At 42.8% G+C, this 16,577-nt stretch overlaps 1 protein-coding gene across 20 annotated transcripts in view; it reads left to right on the forward strand.

The window, feature by feature from the left end:
• Positions 1 to 16,577, forward strand: part of chd6 (chromodomain helicase DNA binding protein 6) — a 39,453-nt gene that overhangs the window by 8,250 nt on the left and 14,626 nt on the right. For 12 of the 20 annotated variants that reach the window (XM_029825932.1, XM_029825929.1, XM_029825947.1 and 9 more), the window contains 28 exons: positions 682 to 717; positions 845 to 1,454; positions 2,036 to 2,159; positions 2,466 to 2,625; positions 3,319 to 3,468; positions 3,571 to 3,636; positions 3,869 to 3,930; positions 4,886 to 5,003; positions 5,209 to 5,295; positions 5,387 to 5,524; positions 5,715 to 5,836; positions 7,306 to 7,549; positions 7,723 to 7,899; positions 8,179 to 8,322; positions 8,726 to 8,824; positions 9,054 to 9,210; positions 9,556 to 9,766; positions 9,852 to 10,047; positions 10,282 to 10,446; positions 10,553 to 10,732; positions 11,019 to 11,129; positions 13,158 to 13,360; positions 13,485 to 13,565; positions 13,703 to 13,821; positions 14,103 to 14,262; positions 14,895 to 14,984; positions 15,073 to 15,176; positions 15,457 to 15,598. In XM_029825932.1, the coding sequence (XP_029681792.1) occupies positions 682 to 717; positions 845 to 1,454; positions 2,036 to 2,159; positions 2,466 to 2,625; positions 3,319 to 3,468; positions 3,571 to 3,636; positions 3,869 to 3,930; positions 4,886 to 5,003; positions 5,209 to 5,295; positions 5,387 to 5,524; positions 5,715 to 5,836; positions 7,306 to 7,549; positions 7,723 to 7,899; positions 8,179 to 8,322; positions 8,726 to 8,824; positions 9,054 to 9,210; positions 9,556 to 9,766; positions 9,852 to 10,047; positions 10,282 to 10,446; positions 10,553 to 10,732; positions 11,019 to 11,129; positions 13,158 to 13,360; positions 13,485 to 13,565; positions 13,703 to 13,821; positions 14,103 to 14,262; positions 14,895 to 14,984; positions 15,073 to 15,176; positions 15,457 to 15,598 (4,256 nt within the window). The remainder of the gene's footprint in view (positions 1 to 681; positions 718 to 844; positions 1,455 to 2,035; positions 2,160 to 2,465; positions 2,626 to 3,318; positions 3,469 to 3,570; positions 3,637 to 3,868; positions 3,931 to 4,885; positions 5,004 to 5,208; positions 5,296 to 5,386; positions 5,525 to 5,714; positions 5,837 to 7,305; positions 7,550 to 7,722; positions 7,900 to 8,178; positions 8,323 to 8,725; positions 8,825 to 9,053; positions 9,211 to 9,555; positions 9,767 to 9,851; positions 10,048 to 10,281; positions 10,447 to 10,552; positions 10,733 to 11,018; positions 11,130 to 13,157; positions 13,361 to 13,484; positions 13,566 to 13,702; positions 13,822 to 14,102; positions 14,263 to 14,894; positions 14,985 to 15,072; positions 15,177 to 15,456; positions 15,599 to 16,577) is intronic. The other 8 variants (XM_029825942.1, XM_029825939.1, XM_029825940.1 and 5 more) reach the window with 2 other exon arrangements.

Consider the following 16,577-nt stretch of genomic DNA (forward strand, 5'->3'; position numbering starts at 1 on the left):
GTGTGTCAGTCAGCTCTTCTAAATACACACAACCCTGCTCAGCTTGTGCTCTCCGGTTTTGTACTTGTGATGACCCACTTTTTATGGGTCAAAAGTGCCCAAGAACTTTATATTTAAGGAAAATGCTTTGATGTTTCTCTAACATACGTACTATAGGCTTTATGTTGCCATGTCAAGCTTTGCTCTTGTCCTGTTGTAACGATCCTTTTTACCTAACGATGTGAGATAGTTAATAATGATAAACCATCCCTTCAGCTAGCTTCTCATCTGCTTCTCTGAACATATGAGAAAATATGCCTACACTTCACTGGTCCACATATGCCCTTCAGACAGTTTCTCTGGTTGCTCTTTTGATTGATCCTGACTGAAATGAGCAGCTAATGGAATCATGTGCTGGTTTGGCTTCAAATGTGTGTTGTGAAGATGAACACAACCAAATGAAGGTGCGGACTTTTTCCTGCATTCCACTCCCAGTCCAACTGCTGGACTATCCTAGTATGTGAATGGCCTGGGTTTTTGGAAAAGCTTACCTCATTTAGACCTTTGGGTCCATGTCACAGTCTGCATGACAGCTGATTTTAACCTATGCCTATGAAATTGTGAATGTTTGATTATGTAGTATTTCCCAATCTGTGTTTATCATGCAAGGAATAATCTATGATTTCAAACACTCCTTGGTAGATCAAGACAGGTCTCTTTGATGCCCCCCCCACAAAGGTGAAAGAATAATTTAACCACTGCATCTATTCATGCATTTTTCTTGAGCAACCTACAAGAGAATGGAATGATAATAATCCATTTGATATGATTGGATTGTGATTTTTTTTTTTCTTTTCTTTGTCAGATGTTCACTGGTCTCCTGAAGCACATGCCACCTCCAGCAAAAGCCTCGTCTTCTGCCTCCGAACAAAATAGCAATGCTCAAAAAACGGTTCCAACAATCCCTCGGGGACACCTGGTGGTTGGCCCCAACGACCAGCTCCACCTCCTTACCCCCGTGGGCAGCACAGCAACGTCAAATCACTACACAATCGCAGCGGCCCATGCCACTAAGCAGCCTGGTGGAGCTCTGCAGCCAAATGAAGAGGATGACAGAGGAGGCAGGGTGAAGAAGAAACGAAAGAAAAAGGACAAAAGAGAATGGGGTAGAGAAGAAGGCGAGAGTGAGGGAAGGGTCAGCAGCAAACCAAAGAAAAGAAAGGAGGAGAGGGAGGCACTAGTGGTTACGTTGAGAAGGAACAAGGAGCCCAATGAAGGCAAGGGACGAAGGGAGCCTCGACCGCGGGGCCAGGAAGGCAGGAAAGGGAATGAAATGCGGTTAAAGAATGTGCCCGGGGGAAGAGGGGCAGGTGCTGCTGTGGCTCCACAGCCAGCCCAGGTGCCTGTTAAAGTACCCGGCAAAAGAGGAAGAAAACCGAAAGTCAAAGTCCTTCCATCTGTGTCCACCAATGAAGGTAGAGTTCAATGGAGTCTGTCAGTGAATCAGTCGCTATTCCTTTCAGATAAACTAGTTTGTTTCAGGATGAGACGTTTCATCGGCATAGAGATGATTAAGATCTTCTCTCTCCTTCCTTCTTTAGTCAATAAATACTCGGGAGCACCCCAAGGCGGGCCTGGCACAGCCTGACACCTGTCTTGTTCTTCTCTTCTTCAATCTAACAAATGACTAAACCAGAGAGAAATATTCTGATTAAGCTTTTGTCTATTGAATTCGTGTATGCAGGTGTGGATGTGAATCTCTGGACTTACAAAAAAGCTAAAAAAAACAACAAAAAAAAGTAAATGAGACTTTTCTCACATTAAAATAAAAAAAAGGCTTCACAGAGAGTTAAAGTGTAAGCAGTTATCCCAGTTATGATAGCAAATGTACTATAAGGTTTCCTAAAATCCGAAGATTAATGGATCAACTCTTTGTGTCAGTATATTAATTCCTGTTGCGCTTTCTACGATTGATGCGTTGACTTCCTGGGAGCAGTTCAAAAGGCGTCCTTCCTCTCTCGCCATCAGTAGACTTTTGTCTTTTCTTATCTTCCAGCAGCTACTCCTCATACCCTAGAGCTGCCCTCTACTGCAGCAGGGCAGGCTGGTGGCAACAGGGGCCAGTCCAACAGCAAGAAACCGGGACTGTCGGGACCAAAACAGAGGGGCCGGAAACCTAAGTACGTTTTTCTGATTGACCAGCATTTTCCTCATAATTGTCGCAGATGAAGACTGATATCATCAGGCATCGAATTCTCCTGGGATTACTGTAGATGGGGGTAAACAAAGGGTTAAGTGGGTGCTATAGTTGCTAACAAAGCAACTCAATTGGTGGAGAAGGTACAGCGTGCAGTCATCGGATATTTACATACATAGATTTAGATAGATCGATACATCAGCAGCAGCACTCCCGGTCTCTGGGTCACTGTAGGACTGCTCCTGCTCGGAACTGATGCTAATCCTTAGCCATGATACCCTCCCAACAGAGATCCCAGCACAGCAGCTACAGAGAAGAAGAGGAAGAAGAAGGGGAAAAGGAGAAGCCAGGAGCTGTCTGTCCAGGAAGGAGGAGAGAGTGACGACACTACCTCAGCATCAGCCCTCAGCATGGGTGGACAGTACAGCCAGGACAGCCTGGATAATTCAGTGAGTATGGCTGGACCGGTGCCGGCACCAGTTTTTATTACTGATCAGATTTTGACCCATACAGAAAATCTAACTCGCTTCTTATTAACAGGAAGGGAATTTACCTAAAAAAAACTCCCATAAACCAGCAAATATCAGGAAGAAGAAATATTCCGATGCACATTCAGAACATCTAAATACAGAGGCAATTATAGATGCAGTGTTTAGCCAGCATTAGGACATGAAAGAGAAAAATGTAAAAAGTAAAGGAAAACTCATCTGTTTCACCACAATGAGTAAAGATCATCTGATCCCAAAGGCTGAGTTACACAGGGTGAAAATGTTGGCCCTTGTCGTTATTGCTGGCTTTGCTTTTATTGGTTTAGCGTCTCCCTTTGACATCTGCAGACATGGACATAAACACGGGAGCCACTTAGCTGTGTGTTTGATTACTTTTGTAACACACTGGTAAACCTGACAGATGTTTTTTGATGCTCTGAAGGTCTTAAGACCGGACACACTGAAAGTCCCAGATGTTGAAAGAACCCAAAGCATCAGATAGTGAATTGAAAGAAAACCCTCAATCGTCGATGACCGTTCTCAATTATCCAGGTCGGAGAGAAAATTGGCTCAGGACAACTCAACTGGACTTCCCGGAATCCACTTTACTTGGTTTTCTCTTCTTCTCATTACCTTCATTCTGCTTTTTCTTAGAAACGGCGTTCAGGGCGTCAGGTTAAGAGGAGGAAGTATAATGAGGATTTGGATTTGAAAGTGGTGGATGACGATGGAGAAACAATTGCCGTTCTTGGCGCTGGTCGCATCGCAGCGCTCAACACTACTGCGTTAGCATGGCAGGCAGAGGTGAGACCCTGTACATACCTCAACACTAGCACTCTGAGTCTGAGTCGTTTTACACAGGTTTTGAACTTTGATGACAAAACTTTGTGTGTTTCTCTCCTTTAGGAGCCACCTGAAGATGAGGCCAACATCATTGAAAAAATTATATCTGTGAGAACAATGAATAAAGAGGTAAATAGAAACACAGACTTGGCCTACTTGTGAACATATCTGTGAGGCGTAGAAGTCTGACCCGCGCATGTTTCATACACAGTTTGATATAACGGTGATTCAAATACAGGAAGCATCAACACATAGGTGCAACACCAACCTCGCTTTTTTACTTAATGATCTGAAAGTCAAAACACCTCTAAGAGCAGTATTGTGACACTGTAGTACAAGATTTTTCGTTTTCTCTCTCCAGGCTTTGTCATCAGAGGACCAAGTGGAGCAGGTTGAGGAGTTTTATGTCAAGTACAGGAATTTGTAAGATGATTATTGTTATTGTTGAGATTCTTAATGCTGCAGCTTCTTCTCACCCCTATAATCCACCAGACGCGTGTGCGTTGGGTCGACGCTCTGAAACGGCAGCGTAGCCATACAGTTCCTATTAGATCAGCAGCTCTGTTGTGTTCCAACTCCGTCCCACCTCCGGCATTCTGATTCCTCCGCTTGAGTGCGAAGAGAAAATGAAAAGCTTCAGTAAATTTTTCTAAATTTTCTAAAAGTCCCATGGTGAGGCTGGATCAGTTTCCACTGTGGGAACCAAAGGTCCATAGGTCAGAACCATTTGGCACCCAGTTGGCACGATGGATGAAGAGAAACTTATGACTGAGGCCAAACCACAGCATAATTTACGACAATGCACATCCTCTGTGTGAGGATCTGAATTACTTCTTATTTGTTGCCCCTCTTATTTACTACTTGTACTACTTTATTTACTAAGTGGTAACATCGCACCATCGTATGCGAATTCTTTTACCAGTGCCAGACCTTGTTTTCAGCTGTCTGCAGGAGCAGCACCATGCTGCATACTGACAGCAGAGGACAGAGTGGATATGCATCTCAGCCGTTCCGGAACGCACACGCATCTGGGGGAATCCCGGGGTTGAGCTAACGTGGAACCCCATGCAAATGCTAGTTAAACCAGAAAAATAGCATCCTGCAAACACAGCTCTTCACTATTGCTGTCTGTTACAAAAGCAGGTGGAAGTCAGACCTCCACCTCTAATAAACCCAAAAATGGGATTTCATATTGTGCAAGTTATCCTGTAAAAAACAAAACAATTGTAACTGGAAGAGAAACAATTTTTCTTTTTTATTTGATGGTTTTTTGTCTTGCTTGTACACCCTGCATATTGACCTCACTGTCATGCCGGCTAAACAGTAACGGCTAAACGGTAATTTGCATTGCTGATTCTTATCTTCTGTATTAACGTAGTTCCTACTTACACTGCAAGTGGGCCACACTGAAAGAGCTAGAGAAAGATCCTAGAATCCACCAGAAGATTAAACGCTTCAGGACCAAACAGGCGCAGATGAAACACCTGTTTACTGAGGTAACCAGTCCTGTAGCGGAGGTGAAAGCACTTCACTCTGCAGAACTTCACGGACTTCTCTTGATGTGACTATATAAGCCACACCTGTATTATCGGTGTTATGCGTATGAAAGCAGAGTCACTTTCATTCCTTTCATCGTGTTTTATAAGCATTTCTTTGGCAATTACTGGAATGATGTTAATTAACTTTCCATCATATTTTCAGCCCGATGAGGATTTATTTAACCCGGACTACGTTGAAGTAGACAGAGTGCTTGATGTGGCTGTAACTACAGATACTGAAACTAGAGAGGTGGGTAACCAAAACCCTTTGACTTCACAGCTTTGACTGATGGTCTGTATTGTGGTGGAGCGCTGATGCAGCGTGTATGGTTTTGTTGTAGGAGGTGACCCATTACCTTGTCAAGTGGTGCAGTCTCTCATACGAGGAGGCAACGTGGGAGCTGCAAGAAGATTTAGACCCAGAGAAGATCAGAGAGTTTGAGGAGGTCCAGAAGCTGCCAGCAGACCTCAGACATGTGGTGAGTAGGAATGCAAAAATTGCCATTTTTAAATTTGGTTCCATTTTTGGGTACAATGTGTAGTGATGATTAGATCCAATATAAAGTCGTCTTACTTGAGGGGCGTTGCTTTTTAGTTCTGTAATGGTTGAAGGGTTGTTGTTAACAGTTTATTTGCTCATTTTTGCTGATGTGGAAATGTGTTCTGCAGGATCGTCCTCCTTCAGAAAAATGGCAGAAGTTGGAGCGTTCCAGAGATTATCGCAATGGCAACGAGTTGAGAGAATACCAGCTGGAGGGGATGAACTGGTTATTATTCAACTGGTACAACAGGTAAATAGACTAAATAATATTTTGTACTATTATTTGCATGGTCTACATGAATGCCGATTATGGACAAGCTCCATCCTCTTTGAGCGATGGTGCTGAATTCAGGGGTAGATTTCAGACCCTGGTAAAAGGAGCACCATGACTATGCAAGTCCATCAGGTGCCAACTTCACACTTGTGTAAAAATGGGAAGGAGGGGAGGAAGGGAAGGAAGCTACATGTTGGCCTGTGTTTTAGGAGGGTAAAATGATGTACAGTGGGACCTCTACTTATGAATTTAATTCATTCAGAAGTTGTTTCGTAACCTGAAAATTACGTAAGTAGAGACGCGTTTTCCATGTAAATGCCCTAATCCGTTCCAAGCCCCCAAAAATTCGGACATAATTTTTTTTTATAAATCATAAAAATGCATCAAAACATGTAACAAATACATGTTACAATTAGATTACCGCACAGTAAATGTAGGAATTCAATGTAAGGCTTCTCCAGGAACAAAATGAACTTTATTACCGGCTAATCTTACATTAGCCGTCATTACTAGCAACGGACGTTAACACTTGTGGTAACAACGCCATCTAATGGACAAACATACAAACATCCACAATAAATAAAAGTTAAACGAAGACGACGCTGGGATACACACAAACTTGTACAGATTGATGTCCCTCCTAGCCAATGGGATGACAGGAAGATGCTAGGCAATAGCCAATGGCAGAACAGCTACAAGCATGTTTGCGTTCGCTAAACTCCGCGAGCTGCGAGTAGCGGCGGTAGCGTATTTTTGACCTTCGTATCCTGAAATTTCATTCGTAACAAGAGGAAATATTTTCCCGTTGAGACGCTTTGTAACCTGAAAATTGTGGATGTAAAGACGTTTCTAAGTAGAGGTCCCACTGTATATTGAAAGAAGTCATTGAAGCTACAGCTATAAAGGTAGTTTTTTCCATCAGGCTTAACCTGCGAAGACCTTGACTCTGTGACCACATCTCTGTCTGGAGTAGTGGAATAGAGATGAGGCTTCTAAAAGATTACCTGCTACATTCCATCCTAGTTAAGCACTTTAGACATTATTAAGAAACCCCAACTGTGTCAGTGTTTTACCCACTTGGAAAATTATGGGATGGAAGCTGAAATTACTTCTTGTTAAATACATACACAAGATTTATTGAAATGAAATTTAAGGAATGGTGACTGTATTTGATTTGATTCAGGATGCTTCTGTAGTATTTCTTTAATCTTCCCTCAGTAATGTCAGGGAAAGTGATTCCATGTTCAGGATTAAATGATTCTAGTATGCCAGCAAGCATGAGAAGGGATCCTCAATGATGGCTCACGGTCACACTGCATTATTATTCCAGATACGACCTTCAGAGCATCGGGTTAAACTTCCTTCTTTTTCCTCTTGATGGCAAACATGCATAGTCCGCTTCCCCTCTGACACGTTCTGACACATTGTCTTCATTTTCTTCCTAGAAAAAACTGCATACTGGCAGATGAGATGGGGTTGGGAAAGACCATTCAGTCAATCACTTTTCTGTTTGAGATTTTCAACATGAGCATCCGCGGGCCCTTCCTCATCATCGCCCCTTTGTCTACCATCACCAACTGGGAGAGGGAGTTTCGTACATGGACACACATGAATGTCATCGTGTATCACGGCTCTCAGATCAGCAGGCAGATGATCCTTCAGTACGAGATGTTTTACAGAGACGCGCAGGTAACTTCCAGTCGCTCTTCTGTTAGTTAGTCATACTGCTGCATGTTTTATCACTTCCTGGTTGTCACCTCGTGTCTGTTGGAGAAGGTGTGCTGAAACACACGCTTCTGGCCCCATCCTGAAACCTCAACTGTACGAGTTTTCATGCGTGTTGTTCTTACGCTCGTCCGCAGGGAAACACAATCCCCAGCGTGCTGAAGTTTCATGGGCTGATCACCACATTTGAGATGATAATGGCCGACTGCCCAGAGTTGAGGAAGCTCCACTGGCGATGTGTGGTGATTGACGAAGCCCATCGCTTGAAAAACAAGAACTGCAAGCTTCTGGAGGGGCTGAAACTCATGAACTTGGTCAGTTTATTTGTGGTTTGGGCGTTATGATGTTGTCCAGTTTATCAAGGTTGTGTGTTTTTGTGAATGTTGATGTTAACACTTCTGTCTGATGGAGTGTGTGCAATTTAAGGTATTAAAAACAAACATCTAGTGGAACACCCTAAATATTTGTTACTGAGATTTTATCCTTTCTTTGTTTTAGTTACTTACGGGTTATGAAGTGACCCCCCCCCCAGTGCATTACAGCCAATGTGTTCTGGGTGGTGATGGCTGTGTTTTCCATTATGCTTTCAACAGGAACACAAGGTTTTACTGACAGGAACTCCTCTACAGAACTCGGTGGAGGAGTTGTTCAGCTTGTTAAATTTCCTGGAGCCTCTGCAGTTTCAATCCGAAACCACCTTCCTGGAAGAATTTGGAGATCTCAAAACAGATGAACAGGTTTGTTTCATACTGCAAAGCTACCTCCAAGTGTGTCTGCGTTCTTCTCCTGGGAGCACTTTGGAGCTAAGATCCTTAACTTTTGATATTTTTGTTGACTGCAAACGATACTTTGTCAGTGCAGCTTCTTGTTGGAGCAACTTAGCTGACACAGACTGTATTTATGTGGCTGTTTGGGCAAAGTGGAGGAGACACACATGCTAATACTGCAGTAGCAGCACGGAAATTTGGAAAGTTAAATAAACAGATCGTTGGAAACTTTTTGATGCTTATCTGAACACAAACACCACTGGAGCTGGGGCTGTGATGAGCCTTTGGTGTTTCTGCTGCAGGAGCTTCAGCTGTTCCCTCATGGGGGATGATGATAAAGATCTTTCAGTTTTTTCTTTGTTCTTTCCAACAGGTAAAGAAGCTTCAGGCCATTCTGAAACCCATGATGTTGAGGAGATTGAAAGATGATGTAGAGAAGAACCTGGCACCTAAACAAGAGACAATCATTGAGGTAGAGCTGTGCATGTGTATGAAAGAAATTGAATAACTGTGGTGATGATGTGTGTGTTTGTGTCTGTAGGTGTGTGTGTGATATTTGGGATACAGCATCAATAAATCAACAAGAATAACCTGGACAACTTAACTAGTTGAATATTTGCAATTCTTTTCTTTTAATTTGAGGGGTGCAAGCAAACTGGAACTTCTGGTTGTCGAGTTGACTCTTCATGCTGTTATTTCAGGTTGAACTGACGAACATTCAGAAGAAATACTACCGAGCCATCTTAGAGAAGAACTTCTCTTTCCTGTCCAAAGGAGCAAACCAGCACAACATGCCCAACCTCATCAACACCATGATGGAGCTCCGCAAGTGCTGCAACCACCCTTACCTAATCACAGGTAGGAGGACACACACACACACACACACACACACAAACCCATCAATTGCAGAGTGTAGATGGTCTGAAGTATCCTTATAAAGCAAATATTCTGGGTTTTTATTTAAATCTAGAGACATTCAACTCAACCTACGTTATTCAACAACTAACTGTTCTATAGTACGTGTAAATGATGACAAAAGAGACTCTGATACTTTATTAGACTTTAATGAACAAACAAGTACAACGTCACTAATCCGAACAGCCCTGACCAGGTCAGCGCTATTTACTATATTGTATATTTTAAGAACCTAATAACAAACCAACAGAATTTTTGTGAAATGCATTTTAATTTTCTGTGGACCAGGTGCTGAGGAGAAGATTTTGGAAAGCTTCAGGAAGAGCTACAGTCCAGATGCTGTAGACTTCCAGTTACAGGCCATGATCCAGGCAGCTGGTAAACTGGTGCTCATCGATAAGCTGCTCCCAAAGCTGCTGGCTGGTGGACACAAAGTCCTGGTCTTCTCTCAGATGGTACGCTGCCTGGACATCCTGGAGGATTACCTTATACAGAGACGGTATGGAGTGGGGGGTGGGCAAGGACGGTATGAAGTAAATAGGTGTCTTTTTGCTGAAATCGGCATCTTTCTAAAATTTTTTCAGGTATTCCTACGAGCGCATAGACGGTCGTGTGCGTGGGAACCAGCGTCAGGCAGCTATAGACCGGTTTTGCAAACCAGATTCGGATCGCTTTGTTTTCCTTCTCTGCACCAGAGCTGGAGGTTTAGGAATTAACCTGACAGCCGCCGACACGTGCATAATCTTTGATTCCGACTGGAACCCCCAGAACGATCTGCAGGTAGGCAGGGAGCCAAAAGCAGCTTTGCAAATTACAATGCACAAACATTACGGGAGGAGGTAATTGTCACAGTGTGACAGTTAAACTCCATGAATACCAATCTATCCATTTGTTTAAGAATTTACAGTCATACAAAATGTAGGTGAAGAATGAATCACAAGTATTCACCACTGGTATTATTGCTACGACTCCCACTGGTGTTGTTTCACTACCTTTTTTGGGGCTTCCGCTTAGGCCCAAGCACGCTGCCATCGCATCGGTCAGAGCAAAGCAGTGAAAGTCTACAGGCTTATCACCAGGAATTCCTACGAGAGGGAAATGTTCGATAAGGCCAGTCTTAAGCTGGGACTGGATAAGGCTGTCCTCCAGGACATCAACCGAAAAGGAAGCCTCAATGGGGTGAACCATCACTTCGTATTAGAGATTTATTTAATATGATAAAGGTTCTTTCATTGCTAGCCTGCTGAATCTAGATTAGGAGCTGATTTGTTGTTAATCGGTGCAGGTGCAGCAGCTTTCAAAGCTGGAAGTGGAGGATTTATTGAAAAAAGGAGCATACGGAGCATTAATGGATGAAGAAGATGAGGGCTCCAAGTTCTGTGAAGAAGACATCGATCAGATCCTACAGAGAAGGACTCAGACTATCACAATCCAGTCCGAAGGGAAAGGATCAACATTTGCTAAGGTTTGGGATTACCCAAATTTAATTGAAACTTAAGGCTTCCTACATGTTGTATGATATAGAGCAAAGGTTGTGACTGTTCTGCCAATTATCTTCTCTTCCATCTTTATGTACAACTTAATCTTCTCTTCTCTTCAAAGGATCCGAGATCCAGATATATATATATATATATATTTTCAGACAGGTTCATCTCACCAAGCTGTATCTGGGTACCGGTACATCTCTTCCTGAGAGACTTTGCTTTTAAACTGTTTTTTTTTTTGTTTTTTTTTTTGCTTTCTTTTTTTAGGCCAGTTTCATTTCATCTGGAAACAGAACAGACATTTCTCTAGATGACCCCAACTTCTGGCAGAAATGGGCAAAAATTGCTGAAGTGGAGATCGACTCCAAATCTGAGAAGGTAAAGAGAGATTGGACCAACTAATGAACTTGGTCAGTTTATTTGTGTTTCAGGTGTGATGATGTGGTCCACCCCTCCAGTTTACCACACTTGTGTGTTTTCCAAATCTGAGAAGATAAAGAGAGATTGGGCCAACAGCAGATCTTTAAATGACAGGAAGAGATCATGAGCTATAGAGCATCTATATAAAAGTAAAAGAGTTTCTAAGGCTGGAGAACAGTGAGAAACTTGGAGCTAAAATTCAGCTCGCAATGGTTTCAGGCAGATCTCAGATGGATCTGCTGGTGTTTCTCTTGGTGAGAACTAGCTTAAACTAACTGGTGTTTTACATCCATTCCATGTTTGGAGTGTTGCTATCAGGTTTGTGATGAAGAGCTGGTCCTGCGCTCTGATGCTGACTCCTGCTTACTTGTGTCAGTCATCCAGTTTCATTTCAAATCAAATCAATCTTTATTTATATAGCGTCTTATACAATCAAAATTGTTTCAAGGATCTTTCCAGAATCCCAGGGCCTGACCCCAGACAAGCAACAGTGGCAAGGAAAAACTCCCCTTTAACAGGAAGAAACCTTGAGCAGGACCAAGCTCATGTAGGGGGAACCTCCTGCTGATGGGGGGCTGGGTAAAGGGAGAGGAGAGGGAGAGGAAGCCATGACCCAGTGGGGGGTGACAGAGGCCTGTCAGGTGATCATGTTTCTGGACCCTGGCAGCCTTGGCCTATAGCAGCATAGCTAAGATGTGACCTAACGATTAGACGACCCCCTAAGTATGATAATTTGTCTGTCTATCATAGTAACTGGAACTACAGAATTAGTAACAATAAGCTTTTTCAAAGAGGTAGGTTTGATCTTAAAAGTAGAGATGGAGTCAGCCTCCCGTACCTGGACAGGGAGCTGGTTCCATAGCAGGGGGGCCTGGTAGCTAAATGCTCGGCCCCCCATTCTACTCCTAGAGACTCTGGGAACCACAAGTAGACCAGCATTCTGAGAGCGGAGCAGTTTATTGGGCTGGTAAGGTATCACTAGCTCCTCCAGGTAGGATGGAGCTAGGCCTCTGAGGACCTTGTAGGTCAAAAGAAGGGTTTTAAAAATTATTCTAAATTTAACGGGCAGCCAATGAAGAGACGCCAGTACAGGAGTTATGTGATCTCTGTGGTCAGTACCTGTCAGAACTCTGGCTGCAGCATTTTGGATCAGCTGGAGGCTTCTTAAAGAGTTGTTTGGACACCCTGATAATAAAGAATTACAATAGTCCAGCCTGGAAGTAACAAATGCATGGACTAACTTTTCAGCATCATGCCGCGTCAGTAGTTTCCTGATCTTTGTGATGTTCCTCAGGTTAAAAAAGGCACTTCTAGAGACTGTTTTAATGTGTGAGTTGAAGGAGAGATTTTGATCAAAAGTTACTCCTAGATTCCTCACAGAGAGACTTGATGTTAATGAGATACCATCTAGAGCAGGGGTCGGCAACCCATGGCTCTAGAGCCGCATGCGGCTCTTTAGTGCCGCCCTAGTGGCTCCCTGGAGCTTTTTCAAAAATGTGAAAATGGAAAAACATGGTGTGAATATATTTTTTGTTTTAATAAAATTTCTGTAGGAGGAAAAACATGACAAACATTCTTAAAGATTTACAATGCTGTAAAAATATGTATAATAAATATTTAATTTCAACATCTCATTATAATGGAAGTTAAACTTAAAGCACCATCGTACAGCAGACTAGTCACGTGGTGCGTCATTCTCTCCAGGATGCATTGCAGGGAACATAAACATTTATGAATGCTCTTTATGTATTTGTAGCCTACTTATCATTTGGAAAGTAGATTAATACAGCTAATATAGACACTTACAGCATGTCTTGCCTTTATTATAAGCCATATATAAGGCTTTTAATTTTTTGCGGCTCCAGACAGATTTGTTTTTTGTTTTTTTTGGTCCAATACGGCTCTTTCAACATTTTGAGTTGCCGACCTCTGATCTAGAGTGATCATATGATCTAATTTATCCCTATATCCTTTTTGGTTCTGTAGGAGTCTTTGGTGATCGACACTCCGCGGGTAAGGAAGCAGACCCGTCATTACAACTCCTTTGAAGACGATGAACTGATGGAGTTCTCGGAGTTGGACAGCGACTCGGAGGAAAAACCGTGTCGGACGCGTCGCCTGGGCGAACGCAGCCGGCGGTACCTCCGTGCCGAGTGCTTCAGAGTGGAAAAGAACTTGCTTATCTTTGGGTATTTGATGGGAATTTTCTTAGCAAAATACCACTTTCACACTGAATATTTACTCTGCTTCATTGTTTTTCTTGTTTTTGTAACTTTGTAATCCTTTTTTTGTTCTTTTATGGCACCAATCCAGGTGGGGTCGATGGAAGGACATTTTAAACCATGGTCGATTTAAGTGGCACCTGGCTGAGAGGGACATGGAGGTGATTTGCAGGTATGTAAATAGTTTCTAAATCTATGCCATTTGTTTCTGTGTGAACTATCCAGTGTTAAGTTTAGTAGGAAAATAACACGAGATAACATGGGTTTTTGGGACTCTGAACGTCTAGAAATGATTTTTTTTGTCTGCAGAGCTCTGCTGGTTTACTGTTTGAGACATTATAAAGGTGACGACAAGATCAAGAGCTTCATCTGGGATTTGATTTCACCCACCAAAGAAGGCCAGGACCAGACGCTGCTCAATCACTCTGGTTAGATTTACTAGTTTGTGTGATCCAAAGGGCTAATGAGATATAGCATTTAATCATAATACAATTAACATGAAATAATATGAACATCAGTGCTGTTGAGCCACAACTTTAAACTAATCACTTTTTTTTCGTTCCCAAAAATAGGCTGTTTGATGATAGAAGCAGCTGATGGATTGATATAATCCTTTTTATACACTAAAGCAGCATTAACGTCTTCATCCTGTTTGTGTGCCGATTACCAATGAAAGATTTAAGTCTAACGCAGTATTTGTTTGTAACAGGTTTATCAGTTCCAGTCCCTCGTGGACGAAAAGGGAAGAAGCTAAAAAACCAACTCAATGTTCCCGAGGCCAAAAATGCTGATTGGATGGTTCACTGTAATCCAGAGGTGGTGCTGCATGATGAGAGTTACAAGAAACATCTCAAACAACACTGCAACAAGTTAGTTGACTCATCATTATTCCTAGATTGTAATTGTGTGAAAAAGTGTGAACTTGTGTGAGCCCTATAGGAAGTTCTGTTAAAACTGGAGTGAAAACATTTTGGTAGGGAAACCCCAGAAACGTAGACGATGACCTGCGGGCCCTGACTATGTCATGGGAACTAGTGCTCGCTGCGACAGTCAAACATGAGTAAGACTTTGATTCGACCAGGTGTGATCGACTGTTCAGCTTTTCCTTCTGGTGTGGTACGGTACAAAGGCGTGTTTGGCCGTGTAATACTAGAGCCGGCCATGTTTTCTCTGTTCTCTCTGTCACAGATGATGATGAGTGAGTTTCATTAAACTTACTGGTCTGGTTCTGCCTCATCAATGACAAGTTAATGCTCATCACATTCTATTTTAATTCTCAACAACTTCCCACTAAAAGAACTAAACTTAATGTCTTAAAGAAACTGAAGCAGCTTCAGCAGAAGTGTTGGTCTGAGCAGGTGGGGAGGGTGTAAACGACAGATGAGGGAAACGGATGAACATATAAATGCCAAAGACTAATACTTCAGATGTACATTTCAGAGATATCTAACTAGAACCCACCACAACATGATCCCTTACCTGCCCTCTATCCTCTCCACAGGGTGCTGCTGAGGGTGAGGATGTTGTACTACTTAAAGGTGGAAGTTTTAGGTGACGCCACCAGTGAAGGCCTGGAGGGAATATCGGCCAGGTATAGAACAGCCAATGTGATAAGTTGTCACAAAAAGGAATTTTGATTAGACTGATGACTTATTTTCATGTTGTTTTGTCCTTCATAGTAAACTTGAGGTATCGCTACCTGACATCGACTACATAGAGGTTCCGGCTCCATGGTGGGATGCAGAAGCTGACAAATCTCTCCTTATAGGAGTTCACAAGCACGGTGAGGCTTTGTGTTCTTGTTTGCCTGCTTCTGGTACAGTTCATTTGATGCTGGCAACAATTTTTTTGTGATGTCTTTTTATTCTCTAACTACGGATCAGAATCCTTATAATATATAATATATTTACATCTTCTCTGCTATGTTTGCCTCACACTCTAAAAGGCTGAATTGGGATTGGCACAGCACACTCCAGCAGCACCTGGGATGTAAGAATGCCATTTAATGTGGCAGGCACCTTCTTTAATACATTGTTTGTTTATTACTGTGCATGTTTGATCAGGTTATGAGCGTTACAATGCCATGCGTGCGGACCCAGACCTGTGTTTCCTGGAGAAAGTGGGGAGGCCAGATGTGACAGCATTGTCTGCTGATCAGGGAGGCGGAGGAGGAGGAAGGGAGGGCATCCCAGACATGGTAGAAAGGTACCCACTTGTGCACAAACACACACTGGTTTATCCCCTTCAGTGGAGGTTAATGCACTACATCCACCCAAGGCTCCAAACACTGCAGTTCATGCTTTCCAGCAGACGGACCCTCTCTGTAGATTAAAGCCGTACACTTGCTGCACTACCTTCTGAAATGGCAACTGCTCTGGCTGGCGAGTGGTAGCATATATGTTTTATATGTGATATGTATAGTCTGTCTATCTGCTAGGCAGTCTTGCAGACAGAATGCAGAGGAACTCCACAGGTGCTCCAGACTACAGAAGAAATCTGTGCAGAGAGGTGTAGCTGTGTCATTTAAGATGCTCATTATTATGGACTAGAGGAGGCAGAGAGAGTTGTTACAGATTGATGGTGATTGTGTGCCCCTCTAGCCATACTGGAGCTAGTTAAAAGTAACAATATTTGAAAATACAGCTGTTAATGGTATAAAGAAAATTCCCATATACACGATCATAATATCTGTTGAAGCTGTTAGCTGTTCGGTGATTAGCGACACAAGCCACATTTAAAAGAGCTCCTGGTTGTAAGTAAATGATTCATGCCAGTGAGTAAATGAATATTAATCAATAAAACATCTGCCCATATCAGTTAATTAGCTTCCATGCTTCCTCTTTACCCTTCAAACATCACTTTGCCCTCAAACATCACATCGCTGGGAGTCTCGGTAGTAACATATCAGCAGGTGTGGACGCCGTGGGAAAACAAAGTTCATCACCACTGACGTTTCTGCTGTAGTGAACATGATCTCACTCATACACCTGCTCGAGATTCAAATGTGGATGCACCACTCTGAGTGCTGCACTCGCATTAGTAATCCAGCAGTGTCCGCAGGCTAACACGCTCATGCCGGTGTTTCATGGAGAAGCTTCTCATTTTGTTTGACGTAAACAGCCTATATGTCCAGCCCAGTGCAGTGAAGTCTATATTCAGCCATTTTCTTGGAGGGCGTATAGAA

This window comes from Takifugu rubripes, chromosome 19, assembly GCF_901000725.2.
Source record: "Takifugu rubripes chromosome 19, fTakRub1.2, whole genome shotgun sequence".
NCBI lineage: Eukaryota > Metazoa > Chordata > Actinopteri > Tetraodontiformes > Tetraodontidae > Takifugu > Takifugu rubripes.